Source organism: Mastigoproctus giganteus, chromosome 14 (assembly GCF_048544385.1).
Source record: "Mastigoproctus giganteus isolate SK-2022 chromosome 14, ASM4854438v1, whole genome shotgun sequence".
In the NCBI taxonomy this organism is placed as follows: Eukaryota; Metazoa; Arthropoda; class Arachnida; order Uropygi; family Thelyphonidae; genus Mastigoproctus; species Mastigoproctus giganteus.
Window position 1 is genome coordinate 13,515,315 of NC_143588.1, and position 18,605 is coordinate 13,533,919.

Below are 18,605 nucleotides of genomic sequence, written 5' to 3' on the forward strand. Positions count from 1 at the left end.
CCTAAAAAATCTCATAGATATCCAAAAACATCCAATGTCCTGAGATAGAGTTGCACCGATAAGAAAATTGCCCAATTACCGATTTATGGGCCAATTAATCATTATAGCGCTTTCCCGCTTAATAGTCTGCAGCCCAGTGAAAAAGTCGCCTATTGCTTATTTACAGTACAGTTTTCAGATAGTATACTGTGCATATACAGTCAAATATCAACTAAATAACACTAATATCGGAATATTAAAATGATTCATGTCCAAGAGTGTTCAATTACAGAATTAGTTACATATCTGTAAGTAGTTTTAGAAGTATCTGTAACTAGTTCTTTTAGACCACATTCCGGCGGGCATTTTTTGCATCCTGGCAACACCGGTACATCATTTGCATCTCAGAAGCACTTTCCTGGTACACAGACAGTTAAACGCCAGTCACGTGACTCCTACTTCGATCATCTGTCCATCTCACTTGAACCTGTTAAGAACCCGTGCAACTCATGGATGAAAAAATTTTTTTTTCTACTTAAGTCTTTCTACGTTGCTACCATTGTGGACTTATGGCAGCGCTGGGGACTTTGACAATTCTACTCGACCTCAATGAGTTTAATGATTTTATAGGTAAATTGTTTGTGATTTGCAGTATTAATAATGGTGTTAGCATACATATTGATGGTTATTTTTGTTAAACTTGGGACTGGAAAAAGTAATTTATGAGGGGGATACTGGAAATTTGGAACGAAAGCCAACACAAGAACAATGCGAATTGTGGGAAACTTACCCGACAAACTGCTTTGCTGCTACTGCAGTTTCTTGCTGCATTCTCGGTAAACAGATGATGTATGTTATTGGTTAGTTTCCTGTGGTTCTCGTGTTGGCTTTGTTTATCTTCGCTCCATGTTGTATTCAGTTTGTTTGTACACCTTATTAATCCATAATGTGTTTCTAATCCTCTTAATATATTTTCAGATTAAATTTTATTAAGATTTAAGCAGTACTGTAGTCATAAAATTAACAGAAGGCATACTCTATCAATGTTACTAAAAGCAGAGAATATACTGTGCATATCAATTATTAATTAATCTTATTAATTGAATTCGCTTCGGTTGCATAGAAGTTGCATAAAACTATAAGTATTGCCTAGGAATCAAATTCTAAAGATTTATTTTTTAATTTTCAGTAAATATTTTAATAATATTTGTTTTTTTAAGTCTTTCAAAAACCAGAAGGTATACACTATTCACCTAAAAAAAATTCAGAGGGTATATGGTGTATACCCTCCACTACAGCCCTGGATTTAAGTAATTGTCAAAGTGAAATTGCACCAAATATTGCATGGAAGTATTTTATGATAAATTCAAGGACAAAACTGTTTGCGTATGTAATCTATATGATACCACCACATCAAGGGGTAGAAAAACAGCCAAAGCATTTACATCCACAAATATGATGAATCATCTCAAAAAGTTTCATCCAAAAGAAATGTCAAAAGAAATAGAAGTATCAGATAAGTTGAAAAGGACATATGCTGAATGTTCAGGAAGTAGCAGAACCATTGAACCTCCTGCTAAAGTGCAAACTACCATAGAAGCAGTATTAACAAAGAAGTTTTGGGATATTAATGACCATAAGGCCAAAGAGATCCATTATTTAATTGGAGAAATGATGGCTGTTGATCTTCAACCATATTCTGTAACACATGATTTAACATCAGGGACTTACATCTGGTGAGTGTGAGCTTGGCCCATACTCACCAGATGTAAGTCCCCGAGGAAAAAAAATTGCCCAAATTACAATATTCCAAGTAGAAAATATTTTACTGATAAAAATCATTCCAGATATATTTCAGAAAGTAAAAATAAAACTTCAAACATCCTTTGATAAAGCCTCCAACATTTCTTTAACCACTGATATTTGGACAGCTACTACAAATAATTCTTAATTTCTGAGTATTACAGGCCACTGACTTTCAAATGAGTTTGACCAACACAGTGCTGTCCTAAGAATTCTTCCATATTCAGGCTCTCATACAGATCAGTGAAGAGTTGAACAATGTGCTAGGAGAATATAAGATCTCAAAAAGCAAAGTCTTCCTCATACTGCAAGATTCTGGAGCAAATATGGTAGTTGGTGTTAGTCACACATCTGTAAGGACGGTTGTTACTATTAATAGGAATATTTATATAATATCGGTGTAGATACACTGTAGATAACTCTTAAGAAACTACAATGGTAGTATGTGGGGTATCATTTGCTCTGTATCTCATATTGTGCTCTTCCTTCACAACAAGTTGTCATGGTATTGCACTACCTCGAATAAGTAACACTTCACCAATAGAGAAGACTATTGTTACTTATTCTCAGTGAGTACCACCACCCAGATGGCACCATTTTAAAGCTATTGGCCTATCATTGGTGGGTGGGCAGGTACTCTGGTATTGCAGACACGACAACCCAGTTGTGAAGATAATCACACAATATGAGAGATGCCAAAAGGTTTATATGATAATGTTTAAAAATAACTAAATGCAACAAGGCATAAGTTGGAGTAAGAGTTTAATATCTATATAATATCAGTGTAGATACACCATAGATGTATCTACACTGATATTATATAGATATTAAACTCTTACTCTTAACGTATTATGCCTTGTTGCATTTAGTTATTTTTAAATAATAGGAGTATTGTAAAATACTTTTGTTATTCTGCTTCAGTAGTTAACAAATTAATGGAAATACAGGAGCAGCTAAATTTAAAGAAGCATAAATTAATCCAAGATTTATCCACTCATTGGAATTCAACATATTACATGCTGGAAAGAAACACAGAACAACGAAAAGCTCTCGCAACATATGGTGTGGATAACAATATTCCAGCATTAAGTTCATACCAGAGGGATATTGTAGAAAAAATTTTTCAACGAAGCGAATCCTTCAAAATAAAAGAGAATTTACCACTTCAATGATAATCCCTACAATTTTGACTCTTAATTTTTTTTGTCCAAAAGCTGTCCAAAATGATAATTTCAGTGGAATTTTTACCACAATTGAGGAGCTTAAATCATCAGTTGTGAAAATATTTTCCGCTTACATGGAAAATAGATCGTTGTGTTTATCTACTTTTATAGATCCTAGATTTAAGATGAAATTTCAAAGAAGGGATATGAGAAACAAAATAAAGGAATGGATTTTAGAAGCTGTGAAGCAAGATAAAATGGAGGTAAGACGGGATTCTCTTGATGATATTTCAACAGGATATATCATCAAGAGAATCCAGTTCTATTGAAGATCAAGATGCAGGAGCGGCTAAATTTAAAGTTTATATTTAAATATAACTGTAAATACCCCAGGTGTTACTATGACATTTTCAAATTTGTTTGATTAATTAGCTTCTGCTAAGACAAAACAGTGTTCAAAACGAAGGAACAGAAGAAATGTCACCCAGAGTAAGCTCAAAAGAGAAGCAATCCTCAGAAAAAAAAAAGAAGAGCAAGCATTATTCTGTGTTGCACCCAAGAATTGAATCAGTATTTAAATTTGCCATTACTGCCCATTTCTATGGTGGAAAAACATGCAAGACAAACTACCTTTTCTGAGTAAATTGGCTTTGAAATATTTAAGTGCACCAGCTTCATCAGTTGAAAGTGAAAGAATATTTAGTACTGGTGATAATTTGTATGAACCTGCAAGAAATAGGCTATGTCCTGAAAATGGGGAAACTCTGATGTTTTTGCATTACAATTTAAGAGTATTCAATTCTGAATGCTCTGTGTAAAACTACTTTTAATTTATTTTCCCCCCCTTTATACTGTGTTTTTTTTTTTTTTTTTTTTAATCATATGATGTGAGCAATACATGAAGGAACCAGTTTTTTCCTGCTTCCTTCGTGTATTGTGGCCATGAGATCCAACCGGATAGTGCGGCACCATCGTGATATCCAAGCCCGAGGTGGGATTTGAACCCGTGACCTTTGGGTTGCCAGGCAGGCACTTTACCCACCCGGCTAGCCTGGTTGGCTATACTGTGTTAAAAAAAAAAAGTGATAAATTTGATTAAAATACTTCTTAAGTTGCATTTTTTATTGTATTCTCTGTATTAATAAAAAATAAATTGGCTATAACAGCAGTCACTCAGAAAATATTTACTTAATCCATTTCAGTTTATTAAAGATATCTGATTAATCTCTTGGTAGTGATTAACTGGCTTAAATTTAGCAGGAAATGGCTGATTAATAAAACCGATTAAGCAAAAAAAACTGATTAACAATTAATTGGCCAAGGAGCAGATTATGTGCCGATTAATTGGTACATCCTTAGTCTGAGATCTAGCAACTTGTTTGTTGAAGTCTCAATTGAATTACAGTCGGATTGGCTCAAAATTAGTTGCTGTTTCTTATCATGCTACTCTAAAACACCTCTAGGGGTGTTTTTCAAATATCCTTCCATTTTTTATTACCATCTTTTCCTTATATCCTGCCCCCCACCAAAGTTTTGTATGTTAGCTCCCTCCTCCCTTTTTCATTATGGGAAACTTTAATGCACATCATTCTTTATGGAGTGATAACATATATGATAAACTGGGACAAATTTTCAAAAAGATTGTTGGTAAGTTAAATCTGACACTACTGAATACTAGGTTACCCCTGAAATGGAACTTTACAAAAGCTGATTTAAGAAAATACAGTTGGCCAAACAATCCTAGACAGAGTAGTTGTTTCAAAATTTTTTCTATTTATGGAAACCCCAAACATGAAAGGTATTAGAACCAACAATTCTTAAGTACTGTGCATGGGACACAGGTTGAGGAGATGAAAGAAGAAACTTATTGACATTTGATCTGAATTTACGTATATTGTAATTTTCAGGAAATAGTATGAAGATAGATTATTCTGGAAAAGAGAAGTTGAAGGAATAAATGAGGAAGAAAAGTGTTGGTTCTGTGAGTTTGAAGTTGAACAGTAAAAGGATGTTGAATGGTTGCAGCACATGATAGGACTGCTTTGGAAGAGAGTATCCATATTGCATGGAATGCAGCAGAGATAATGTCTATGAGACAGAGTGAAGAGCCTGTGTAAGAGATGGATCATTAATTAACCTGTTTACACTCATTTGAATGGAGTCGAAGCCTGAGAGAGGTTATGGAGCATTGCCCTAGATGTGAGAACAATATTGCATGATAGGGAAGATTTGTACTGAGTGAGTAGTTGTTCAGAAGAAAAAGTAACACCACGAGTAAAAGAGAAAACCCAGTTTTGTTGCCATCATGTGAGGGACCATGGCATTGTTAGAGACAAGAATTGAATTTGGAAATGTATGTAATTTTCTCTTTTTTTTTTTTTTGTTGCCTGCATTGAAATATAACTCTGCAACTTTTATTATTAAACGTTATTGATGTACAACAGACTCTCGATTTACCAGGATCGGATTAACCGGAACACTTCAAGACTCCAAATTAAAAAAAAAAAAAAAAAAAATCAACCTGAAATCATAAACTTTTTACAAATTTTGCAGAGCCGGCGAACGGGAAGTTTTTTTAGCTATATTTAACTGCTTTATTGACTAATTGTTATATTAAATTATTTTCTATAAGTAGCTTATAGACCTAGTCAAGATCCTTGGTTTATTCTGAATTGAGACAGCAAGATTTTGGAAGTTAATTAATACTTAAGTGTCTGTAGATTTACCGTTTGTAACTTGCTGCCATTATACGATATAACATTATATCCCCAACTAGATATCGTTACCTTAGTATAGTATAATATTATCAATTAATGAGTAAAATTTATTAATCTTGTTGAACTTCATTGTCAATTAAATTGAACTTTTTAACTAAATAAATATAATGACTTAGATTTTACAAATGTAACATAATTAATTAATACATAACTTGATACGGAAGTTATATAAAGAAACTCAAAGATAATACTTGATACTGAAAAAAAAATATATATATAGAAATATAGTGTTACAACTGTGTTGGGATACAAGTTTAGGGTTATAATTTTGTACTGAAATTGAAATTTCATTGAAATTGAATCGAAATCATGATTCAGAGCAGCAAAGCAAAAGGCTCAAGCTAAATGGAATGCTGTGGCTCAGGGGAGAACTGAGGGGGGCAGTTGCCCTCTGAATCACAGCCTTTTAAAATGCACTGCTTGCTTAATGTTTGTGGAGCAATCAGGTACGGGACATGATATTGCCAAGGGGCAATATCATGTCAATATCAAGGGGCAATAGCATGATATCAATTCGGCCCTGGAAAGATTGTGCAAGGCTCAAGGGGTAGAATTTTTTTCAGCCTGGACTGTACTTGTTAACAGGAGAGATTGCTTCTACAGGGATGGGATACACTTAAATAGAAAGGGTGCAAGAATATTTGCTGATGCTATCGAGGCAGTGTTAGGTGGGTTGGAAAACTGCTAGCTTTGGGGGAGACAAAGACCAATAGATTGACAGTAGCCACTGGCAGAGGTGAAAGAGATTCTTGCACTGCTTCTATTAGAATGAGCAGAAGCCTGAAAAACAAGATGCATGATATTTCAAAGACTGCTGGGAGCCATTGCTGTACAAGTAAACACATGGGTTGTGTTAGGGTAGCTAAGAGTAGAAACAGGTGCAGGTATACTTGCGTGTATACCAATGCTAGGAGTTTAGTAAATAAATTTGATGAATTTGAGGTATTGCTCAAAACATCAAAGGCAGATATTGTTGGGATATCAGAGACGTAGTGTCACACAGATATAAGGGATGCAGAACTGGAATTTGGGGAGTACAACGTCTACAGAAAGGATAGACAGGATAGGAAGGGAGGAGGGGTTATGCTATTAGTTAAGAAACACATAAAAACCAAGGAAGTGAAGCCAGTCGACATCGCTGGACAGTGCAGTGTTGAGTCAGTTTGGTGTGACATAAGCATTGGGAGATCAAAATTGAGAGTAGGAGTGTGCTATAGGCCTAATGACTCTGATGAGTATAATAAGAAACTGTACAGGGAAATAGAGTGGGCCAGTAAATCAGAGAGTCTTATAATGGGAGATTTTAATTTCCCAGGTATTGACTGGAATTTGGGGGCTGGTCACTCACACACTAGCAGGGCTTTTGTGGATTTATTGGATGATTGTTTTCTACATGAGCATGTTCGGGAGGCAACTAGAGGGAGTAATACTCTTGATTTGATTATCAGCAGTGATTCTTCATGCATTAAGAATCTGCAGATAAATGAACCACTAGGTGGCAGTGATCACAGTGTGCTGAAGTGGGATTTACTCAAAGAGGTAACTACCATCAGGGGTAAAGGGAAGGGTTATTGCTTCCGTAAAGGCGACTACGATGGACTGAGACGGTATTTAAATTCTATACAGTGGGACCAACTGATGATGTTACCAACAGCAAATTCAAAATGGGAAGCATTCAAAGAACTTATCTTGGAAGCTACTAGGCTTTACATACCAACTAAGAAATATTATTCAAGGTTTAGGCCAAAATGGATGTCAGATGAACTAATGAGGCATATGGCAGAGAAGAAAAATGCATGGGATACTTACAAATTAACACATGACACAGAAGCCTATGATAGATACAAGTTGATATGCAACCAAGTTACAAAGGAGCTTAGGCAGGCGAAGGCAGATTACGAGAAATCCTTGGCAAGGGATGCAAAGAAAAACAGCAAAGAGTTCTTTACTTATGTAAACTCTAGAAGGAAGGGGATGAATCAGATTGGTCCACTTGATATTGATGGGTAAACTGTTCATGATTCTGCTCAGGTAGCTAACAAACTAAATGAATATTTTGCATCGACATTCACACATGAGCAGTTATTCAGCGAGGGGAATGCCAGAGATGTATTCAACTCTAGCAGTAAGCTACAGAATCTTGAAATAACTGGGAGTAAAGTGGAGGAGAAACTGTTGAAGATAAACACAAGAAAGGCACCCAGGGTGGATGGGATCTATCCAGTTATATTAAAGGAGGCAGCAAAGGAAGTAAGCAAACCCTTAGCCATAATTATGAGAGCTTCCTTGGACTCAGGGGAGGTACCCATAGACTGGAAATGTGCAAATGTGACCCCAATTCACAAAGGAGGATCAAAGGCTGACACAAGTAATTATAGACCTGTGAGCTTAACTTCTGTTCCAGGAAAATTAATGGAGGCACTGGTTAAAGAAGCACTGCAGGATCATTTAAATAAATAAATAAATTTTCTGTTTATACTCCGGGACGACCAAAGAGTCAGAGGAGTTAACAAGATAGACAGAATACAAGAAACAGCACCGTATTCAGCAGTCACAGGATTTAGACAAGACTTCAGTTATCGCTCGGACACAGCATGGTTTTGTTAAGGGGAAGTCTTGCCTGACCAATTTGATTGGATACTATGATTCAGTCACAAAAGAACTGGATGCAGGGAATAGCTTTGATATTATACACTTGGATCTTAGAAAGGCTTTTGATACTGTTGCACATGGAAGACTGCTACACAAATTGGAGCAGTGTGACATTGGAGGCAAATTGCTGCTATGGATAAAGGGGTGGTTGAGGGGGAGAAGACAGAGAGTGGTAATCAATGGACACTGCTCATCGTGGACTAATGTTATTAGTGGAGTCCCTCAGGGCTCAGTGTTGGGTCCATTATTGTTTTCTGTATTTATAAATGATATTGATGATGGGATATCAAGCTTAATGTCCAAGTTTGCAGACGATACAAAGGTTGGCAGGGTTGTCAAGGACACTACTGACACTATGCTGCCGCAACAGGATCTGGAAATGTTGAGCAGATGGGCTGAGAGGTGGCAAATGAAGTTTAACATTGACAAATGTAAAGTACTACACATGGGAAACAGCAACCCCAGAGCAACGTATCAACTCTGTGGTACTACGCTGACAGTGGTAGAGAATGAAAGGGACTTGGGGGTGGTTGTGCATGCAGATATGAAGTTCTCTGAGCAGTGCAGACGGGCTGCAAGAGTAGCTCATGGTGTATTGTCAATGATATACAGGAATTTTTCCAGCAGGGATAAGGAGGTGATTATTCCCTTGTATAAGGCAATGGTCAGGCCACACCTAGAGTACTGTATACAGGTCTGGAGGCCTCATTTCAAGAAGGATGTAGAGCTGCTGGAACGAGTACAGAGAAGGGCAACAAGATTAGTGAATGGAACAAAGGGGTGCTCTTACGAAGAAAGGCTTAAGTTTTGCAAATTACAGTGTCTGGAGACTAGGCACCAGCGAGGTGATCTGATAGAGGTGTATAAAGCCTTGAATGGTTTGAGCATGCTCAATGCTGATGGGATTCTTCCTCTAGCTCAGAATAATCACCTGAGAGGGCATGAATTCAAATTGAGGAAAGACAGATGTAGGATAGATGTGCGGAAATTTTTTTTTTGGCTGATGCTGCATAAGCTTGCTTTCTTGCATCAAATGCCTCTACTAATGCTAATGCTAATATTACACAAGTCTTTGTGTAAGGAGTGTGAGGATATGAGGCGACAACTCAGTGTTGTTATGGGCCTATATGAGAGCTTGAAGGACATGGTGGATGCCCTCGAAGGATCTAAATTGAGGGGCCCATCAAGCTCTCAGTTACCCACATCAATGCCAGAGCTTGCACTTGATCACGCAACACCACAGTGGTTCCACAGGAACTAGTAGTTGTTGGTGACTCTATTGTCAGGGAAACGGGGAACACGGTATGTAAAAAGGATAGGTGGAACAGGACCCGAGGGTATGTCTGCCAGGGGCAAAGGTTGATACCGTTGTAGAGCGGATATCATCTTTTAAGGACACAAAAGGTGACATTGTTGTACACGTTGGCACTAATGATATTAAGAGTAGGAGACTGGCGGAATTACTTAACAAGTACAGGTCACCGTTGAAAAAAAGCTTTTTTTTTTTCAATCGGTGACCTGTACTTGTTAAGTACAGTGAAACTTCCCTTTAATGGACAGCCATGGGGAACGAAAATCTGTCCGTTAGAGAGAAGTGTCCACTAACAAGAAGTCTGAGGGAGAAAAAAAAAAGAAAGAAAGAAAAATTGTTAAACTTTTAATGTAAAATTAAATTAAAATATATACAGATTTTGAACAATATTTTTGTAAATAATATACAATTACATACACAAGAGATAAAGAAAAATCGTTAAACGTTTAATGTAAAATTAAATTAAATTATATACAGATTTTGCACAATATTTTTGTAAATAATATACATACAATTGTGCTATGCATATTATGACTTTATCTTAAGAAAAATACATACAGTAATCACTTATTTTCTTCTGCACGTTCTTCCGGCTGATAATTTTGTTTTCAACATTTGTTTGGAGTGAATAAACCATCGAAAGTCCTTCAGTATCTTTTTCAGCGGCAAAAAACATTTCTAAACGATTGATTTGTATGAGCGCTTCTTCTATTTTCATCGGTGGTTCGTCGTTAATATGTTCTTCGACAGAATGACCTCCTTCCATTTCTTCATCCTCATGAGGAACTTCTTGAAAAATATCGATGATAATGTCGTTGATATCTAGAGCACCATCTTCTGTAGTGCGGTTCGAGTCTATATCTTTGTAGCCAGGGTCACCTGTAGCGGAAGTATCGTACATTATCAATAGATGTTGAAGTTCTTGTTCTTCTTGGTGCTCCACATTGCTGTTCACAACTTCAATTTTTGCGTTGGAGAAACCAGACTTTACAAAACAGTTCAGGACAGTTTGTTTTCTAATTGCGTTTACTGAAGAGGAAATCTATTGAATCGCATCTAGGATGCTGAGTTTCTTTGCAAGGTCACTCGCACATGTTACATCATTCATGTTTGCAATGAGATGTCTTAAAACACGTTTTCTGTAGTGAAGTTTAAAATTTTTTATTATCCCTTGATCCAAGGGCTGACACTGCAGATGTGTTTGGTGGCAGAAAAAAGATTTGAATGTTGGAGAATTCAATGTGCGGGTGAGATGCAGCATTATCCATGAAAAGAATAATTTTTCTGTTTTGACGAATGATGTTTTGGTTAAAGTGACTTATCCATTCACTCATGATATCTCGTGTCATCCACGCTTTTTAATTAGACTTCCAGTCAACGTTCAAAAGATTCAACTTTATGCCCTTGAAACAACGAGGATTTTGTGGTTTTCCTATAACAGGAGGTTGTTCAAAGTCTCCCAGCATATTTGTACAGTCAAGTGTTCCTTAGAAATTTTTCCGCCCTGGCACTTCGTTTTTTAGACTCATTGTTTTTTCAGGAAGAGCTTTAAAAAACAACCCTGGTTCGCCACAGTTGTAAATATCCTTAGCTTCAAAATCACGACATAAATCTTCCAATTTGACGGTCCACTCTGTTACAACCCCAGTATCAACAGATCCACCTTCACCACTTACGGTTTTCCAAGAAATTTTATGCCGAGTTTTGAACTTGTCTAGCCATCCCACAGAAGCTTTGAACTCATTTACTCCCATAGATTTCGCAACCTCCAAAGCCTTTTCCCTAATAATAGGCCCATTAATGGGAATTTTTTTAGCACGTGCGCGACAAATTTGAAGACCAACAGTTTTCGGAAATGATTTTTGAACCTGATCATTTACGTGTTGCCAAAATTGTTTGAGCAGTTCATTTTTTTTCCTTTAGGATGTCACTTACCTGCGTCTTCCCGATTTTGAATTTTGCAGCAAGATTGCGAACACTATTTTTTTGCCGATCATACGCATTAATGAGTTCGACTTTATCTTTTAAAGTTAAATGTTTACGAGAAGACATTGTGCACTTCACACGACACTGAACAAAACTGAAAACTGAAACTCAAAAGACGAAAGGCCGACAAAATCCCCCCCCCCCCTGCACACACCCAAATTCGTCAGAAGTTTTGCACATGCTTTAAAATTCTTGAAAAAGGGTTTAGAACTGCGACGTAAACCTTGATAAAATTCAGAGAATCGGAAATAGAAAATAAACACACGATTGAGGCAATGCGTGGAAGAAACGTTCCTAGAAAAAGGGCCGTGAGCTTGCCCGCTGTCCGTTATTGGGACATCAAATTATGTGCTAATCTAAACGAAACAGTGCAGATCGCCTGTCCGCGTCCGTTACAGAGAATGTCCGCTAGACAGAAGCTGAAAACACGTTGAAACTAATGGAGGAGAGTTGGGGAATTTGAAAATGTTCATTGTAGAGAGGTATCCGTTTGGAGAAGTTTCACTGTAATTGAAATTGAATTTTAAAGTGTCTGCAATTCTGCACAGACACAATAGGAGGGATATGATGAGGGGTATATGATGAGAGCCTTGTCTTTCAATTCAGCCCTGGAATGATTGTGCAAGGTTCAAGGGATAGAATTTTTTTCAGCCTGGCTGTACGTATATTTGGATCTTAGAAAGGCTTTTGATACTGTTGCACATGGAAGACTGCTGAACAAATTGGAGCAGTGTGGTATTGGAGGCAAATTGCTGCTATGGATAAAGGTATGGTTGAGTGGGAGAAGACAGAGTGGTAATCATTGGGCAATGCTTATCGTGGACTAATGTTATTAGTGGAGTCCCTCAGGGTTCAATGTTGGGTGCATTGTTGTTTTCTGTATTTATAAATGATATTGATGTTGGTATATCAAGCTTAATGTCCAAGTTTGCAGACGATACAAAGGTTGGCAGGGTTGTTAAGGACACTAATGACAGTACGCTGCTGCAACAGGATCTAGAAAAGTTGAGCAGATGGGCTGAGAGGTGGCAAATGAAGTTTAACATTGACAAATGTAAAGTACTACATATGGGAAGCAGTAACCCCAGATTGATGTATCAACTCTGTGGTACTACACTGACAGTGGTAGAGAACGAAAAGGACCTGGGGGTAATTGTGCAGGCAGATAAGTTTTCTGAGCATTGCAGATGGTCTGCAAGAGTAACTTATAGCGTCAATGATATACAGGAATTTTTCTAGCAGGGATAAGGAGGTGATTATCCCCTTGTATAAGGCAATGGTCAGGCCACACCTTGAGTACTGTATACAGGTCTGGAGGTCTCATTTTAAGAAGGATGTAGATCTGTTGGAATGAGTACAGAGAAGGGCAAATGGAACAAAGGGTGGTTACTCTTATGAAGAAAGGCTTAAATTTTGCAAATTACAGTGTCTGGAGACTAGGAACCTGCGAGGTTTTTTTTTTTTTTTAGGAGCATTAGCAACTAAGGCCATATTACTCCGGGATATGCGAACACTAATTTTTTGCCGATCATATGCATTAATGAGTTCCCTGATCTTTCCACATCCTCCGAAATTTGGATGTTAGACAGGCTTTTGATTTGGTTGTGACTGGCTTGAACCCAACTGCGAGGTGATCGGATTGAGGTGTATAAAGCCTTAAATGGTTTGAGGATGCTCAATGCTGATGGGATTCTTCCTCTTGCTCAGAATAATCACCTGAGAGGGCATAAATTCAAATTGAGGAAAGACAGATGTAGGATAGATGTGCATAAGTTTGCCTTTAGCCAGTGGGCGGTTGGTTGGTGGAACAGACTTCCATCCTTTGTTGTGGAAGTTGGTAGCCTAAATAAATTTAAGGCTGTGCTGGACAGGTATTTGGAACGAACGGAGGGATGAAATGGGAGCGTTTTTTTTTGGCTGATGCTGCATAATCTTGCTTTCTTGCATCATATGCCTCTACTAATGCTAATGCTAATAAAATTCAAGTAATAACTAGAATAGGTATAAACAGATATTTTGCAAGTTGTAAATAAGCGACAAGAAGCAGCGTTATAAGTCGTCATTGGGAGATTAAGGTGCTTGTTATCTTGCAACCCCCGTTGTCCTCACACCCACTACTCAAAAAAAAAAAGGAGACCAAATGTTTAGTTTGTTTAAGTGCATCGCTTCGATTGTTGTGTTCTGTTGCACCTCAAAAGGACCAATTTTGTTTCGTTATTTATGTCATGGGTGTCAGAATTTTTTTTGTAGTAAAATTTTTTTTTGTTTAGAAATCGCGAAAATGATGGGTAAATGCAAGAGTTGCGCTTTCAGTTAAACAAAGACTTGAAATTATTCAAAAGTTTGAAAACGGTGCATCTGTTAAATCTCTAATGAACCATTATAATGTTGGTGACCAAACCATACGTGACATTGTAAAAAATAAAGGGAAGCTATTAGATTTAAAATTGACCGCAAAAAATAAAGAGAAGCAACAAATATTGGACACATGAGTAGTACGTGGTAAGTTTTTTTTATCTATCGCCATAATTTTTATGTAGGTTGCTGAACATTTTTTTTTGATACAGTAAGTCCCCGACTTATGCAACTACAGATTTACATAAATTTGTTTTCACTCAATTTTTTTATTTTTTTTGTTAGGATTGTAAAATTTAAAACAAAAAGAAAAAAAATAATAAGCAATCAATAACGACGATGACGGCACACACAAATTGCACAAGTGAGATCGGAGTAACAAGCAAAAAAATATGAAAGAAGGGAAGATTCTTATAATTATGTATTTATGGTTTTTTTTATATGACTGAAGATTTCTGTGAAGGGGAAACACCCGTCACTATAATAACGTAAAAACAGAATTCCAGCTATCAGTATCATCGCAAATGCAATAAGATCGAGTGTACTACCTGTTTATTGCACTAACAGAAAATTGCACTTACCAATAAAATGATAAGTGCAAATTGTTTTTATTGTTTTTTGTTGACCTCCAGAAATGTGCTTTAGTAATATGTGATCTCGCGCGGGGTAATAACAGTGTTTTCACTTTAACCCTATGAAGTTCTTTTCAGAAAATTTAATTTTGACCGTTATCATGGTACCAACTAAGAGAATAAGTGACATCGGTACTAGTAAATCTACCAAGAAAAGGAACTCGATTGATTTCGATCAGAAAATTAAACTAATAAGAATGTATGAAAATGGTCAAACATTAACAAGTATCGCGCTGAATTCAGATTTGTAAATAATAATATAGTAGCAATATGTTACTAGTCATTCCCAAGTTACTTAAAACTCAACGAAGTAAGAATTCCTGGAACATATCTCTTACACATGTTGGGGACTTCTGTATTTTTGGATTAACCAGGAAATCGATTATCCGTCTATCCTGGAAAATTGAGAGTCTACTGTAATTTTAAGTTGAAGTGAAAATAAATTTGCCGTCATGTATCTTTATTCTGATTATAAATTTCTTTTTTGTTTCAGAGAATCAATTTAAGGTTAAAACAAAGACTATTGCTGTTGACTTCACCAAAGGTGCTGAAATTTATGAGGTAATTCGTAAAAATATTGAAGGCCTGGACATTGGAGTGCTAGGTAACAATTTAAAACTAATAAATGAGTTGCACCACTTTACAACTAATAAAATTAATGGTTCCATTGGGAAACTTTATTTTTACCACCTACGTGCTTCATACAGACTCCTCCACTGTCTTTAATTCAACTCTTATGATGTAAGTTATTTTGGAATTGTTTTCAAAGTACCTTGCATTTTGCAGTTTAACAATATGAACTGAATTTAAAATTCAATAGATTTTTAATATTAAGTCACATTAGTCTAAATTACTGCAGATTAATTTGTTTTAATCAACTTGCTGGCCAATAAAAAAAAATAAATGAATGTGAGCCTGATTGATTGCACTTTATATAAGAGAAATGTTCTGTGAAATGTCTGCAAAAATATCTGTGAAAAATTTATATTTTAATTTATTAAATCTTTAATAATTATGAATATAAAATGGACCTATGATATTGATCAGAAATTCAGACAGATAATCCTATAACCGCACAGCATATTCAGAAGAAATAGTATTAGTCATATGGTGCAAGGAAGCCCTAGGCTTTTACTGTGCCAGTCAAAGCCCTTATGTGTTTTCTTTCCTCACTTTGGCACTGATCCGACTTAATTTCCCCAGGCCATCAGCCTCTGCTATCTGTGGAGATAAACTTATTCCAGTAATTTTTCTCCTTTTCTGATTATGGCATAACGGCCATAATCAGAAAAGGAGAAAATACTTATTCAGTTCGTCAGCAACCTGAGTAGGTTGCTATCAAACCATCGACATGAAGTGGACCAATTTGATTCATCTCCAACTAAAGAAGTCTTTGCTGTTATTTTTTGCATCCTGTCAAAGATTTCTTGTAATCTGCCTTCACTTGCCTGACCTCCTTTGTGACTTGATTACAGACTAGTTCATCTGACATCCATTTAGACCTATACCTTAAAGAGTATTTTGTCATTTGTATGAAAAGCCTAGTAGTTTCTATGATTAATTCCTTGAATGCTTCCCATTTAGAATTTGCTGATGACATTATTAGTTAGTCCCACTGTTTTGGCGCACTATGGCCACAGATGCCAATGCACCTAATAAATCCCCAAACAAACAATAGTGCCACTATTGTTGTTGTTATTTGGTTTTTAGGAGCATTAGTAACTAAGGCCATATTGCTCCGGGGATATGCGATGGTCATTCCCTGACCTTTCCGCATCCTACATATTTGGTGGTCACGGTCTCGAACCCCGGTCTAATCAAGAAGCGTGTACTACGCACTGCTGCCCACCTGGCTACGGAGGCACCAGTGCCACTGTATAGAATTAAAAACTGTCTGAGGCCACTGTTTCATAAAGTCACCTGCACTAAAGCAAAAATCCCTCCCTTTACCCTTGATGGTAGTTATGTCTTTAAGGAAATCCTAAATCAGTACACTCGATCACTGCCACCTAGTTGTTCTTTTATTTGCAGATTCTTAATGCATGAATAATCACTACTTAATCAGATCAGATCAAGAGTATTACTTCCTCTTGTTTCCTCTCTGGTATGCTTCTCTAGAAAACAGTCATATAATAAATCCACAAAAGTCTTGTTAGTCTGTGAGTGAACAAGCCAACAAGTTCCAGTTAATACATGGAAAGTTAAAACTCCCCATTCTGATTCATTGGTCCACTCTATTTCCCTGTGTAGTTGTTTGGTGTACTGATCAAAGTCATTAGGCCTATAACACACTCCTACTCTTAATTTTTTTTTCCAAGTGTGTATATTTCAGCAAACTGACTCAATGTTGCACTTGTCACTCAAGTCAAACTGGGTGAACTGCCTTAGATTTAATATTCTTCTTAACTAAGAGCATACCCCATCCCTTCTCCTATTCTTTCTGTCCTTTCTGTATACGTTGCGCCCCTCATATTCAAATTCTGCATATTATTATTGATGTTAAAGAACTAAGGCAGCATGCAGACTATGTTAATGATGGAAATTACTGAAACTTTTTTTGATTAGTATCTTGAAGTGAAACACAAGGCAAACAAGTCCAAAAAAAAAAAAAAAGCTCTATTTTAAAGGAAGATCATGTTTTTTTGGATGTTCTTGCAGATTATAAGAAGAATTTACCAATAGAAAAAGAAAATACAAATTGACAGGTAATGAAGAAATTTTTGAATTGTGTTACAAATATTTTGTTGTGCAAGAAACATACCTTTAAGTGGGCCATTAATTGAAGGCTTTAAAATTTGCTAATGAAGTCTTTAGCAAATTTTGAAGGCTTTAAAATTTGCTAAAGACTTCATTAAAAAATGAATATTTGTAAAATGATAAGAGATTTCCTCAGTATAGTACGTAGAACACTTCCGTATGATACTCTCCAGAAATTAAAATGAAAAAATCAAAAACTTACAGTAGATTAAAAAATAAATAATTAAAAACCAATTTAACACAATTAAAATTCAATTTTACGCAATTAAAAAGAATCTAATGAAAATATTCAAAACGATTTTCCTTCCTGAAGCTGACAACACTTTTCGACCGTATGTCGTGATCACAAGAATGAAAATTACCAAATAGGGTTGAACCTGAAACTTAAATAGTGATTATTTGTCTTCGTGCATGCGCGTAAAGGTCCATGCATCGGAGATCAAATATGGCCACCGAACATTAACAGAATTCTCGTGTAATTTAATTTCTACGGTTTCTGCAATTAATAGTCGTGTATAATTACGTTGAACATCAAGTATTTTGGCCTTGTTAAATAAAAAAGTATGTTTTTCGTTAATGGCATGAAACGTTAATTCTGACACTGCTGAACGAGAAGCACGAACTGAGGCTTCGTGTTGATTTACACGAATATTCAGAGGAAATCACGTCAAACCTTGGTAAGACGAGTTGCAATCACCGCAAGAAATGTTGTATACCAGATCATTAATTTGTGTTGCGAACGCGGAAAGAACTGAGCAATTGTTCAGTGTAGTGTGTAATTTCTGTATTGGCCTGGCCACAATTTTAAATTCGGTATCTTTAAAGAATCTATTAAGCTGTTTGTGCCACTGTTCAACATATGGAACAGAAATAAAGTATTTTTTGATATTAATATTGTTGGTTGGTGTAGTGTTTTGTATCCTATCCTTAGCCTGTACCCTAATTCGGTTTATTGTGGCAAGGGGATAACCCTGTTTAAGAACCTGCTAGTTAATATTTGTATTTCTGAGCCCAAAGCAGATTCTGTCGTTGAATCTTTATAGGCATTTAGAAATTGATTAAAGATAATCGATCTTTTGTAGGTGAACAGGTGATGGCTATTATAATGTAGAAGCATACTGGTGTTTGTAGGTTTTCGAGAGATGCTAAATTGGATTTTATATGAGTCCCGAGTAAGTGTGAAATTTAG

General features: G+C 36.3%; 1 protein-coding gene across 1 annotated transcript in view; it reads left to right on the plus strand.

The window, feature by feature from the left end:
• Positions 1 to 18,605, plus strand: part of LOC150074985 (very-long-chain 3-oxoacyl-CoA reductase-like) — a 229,000-nt gene that overhangs the window by 36,614 nt on the left and 173,781 nt on the right. The window contains exon 4 of the mRNA XM_090389237.1: positions 15,153 to 15,263. Within this exon, the coding sequence (XP_090245363.1) occupies positions 15,153 to 15,263 (111 nt within the window). The remainder of the gene's footprint in view (positions 1 to 15,152; positions 15,264 to 18,605) is intronic.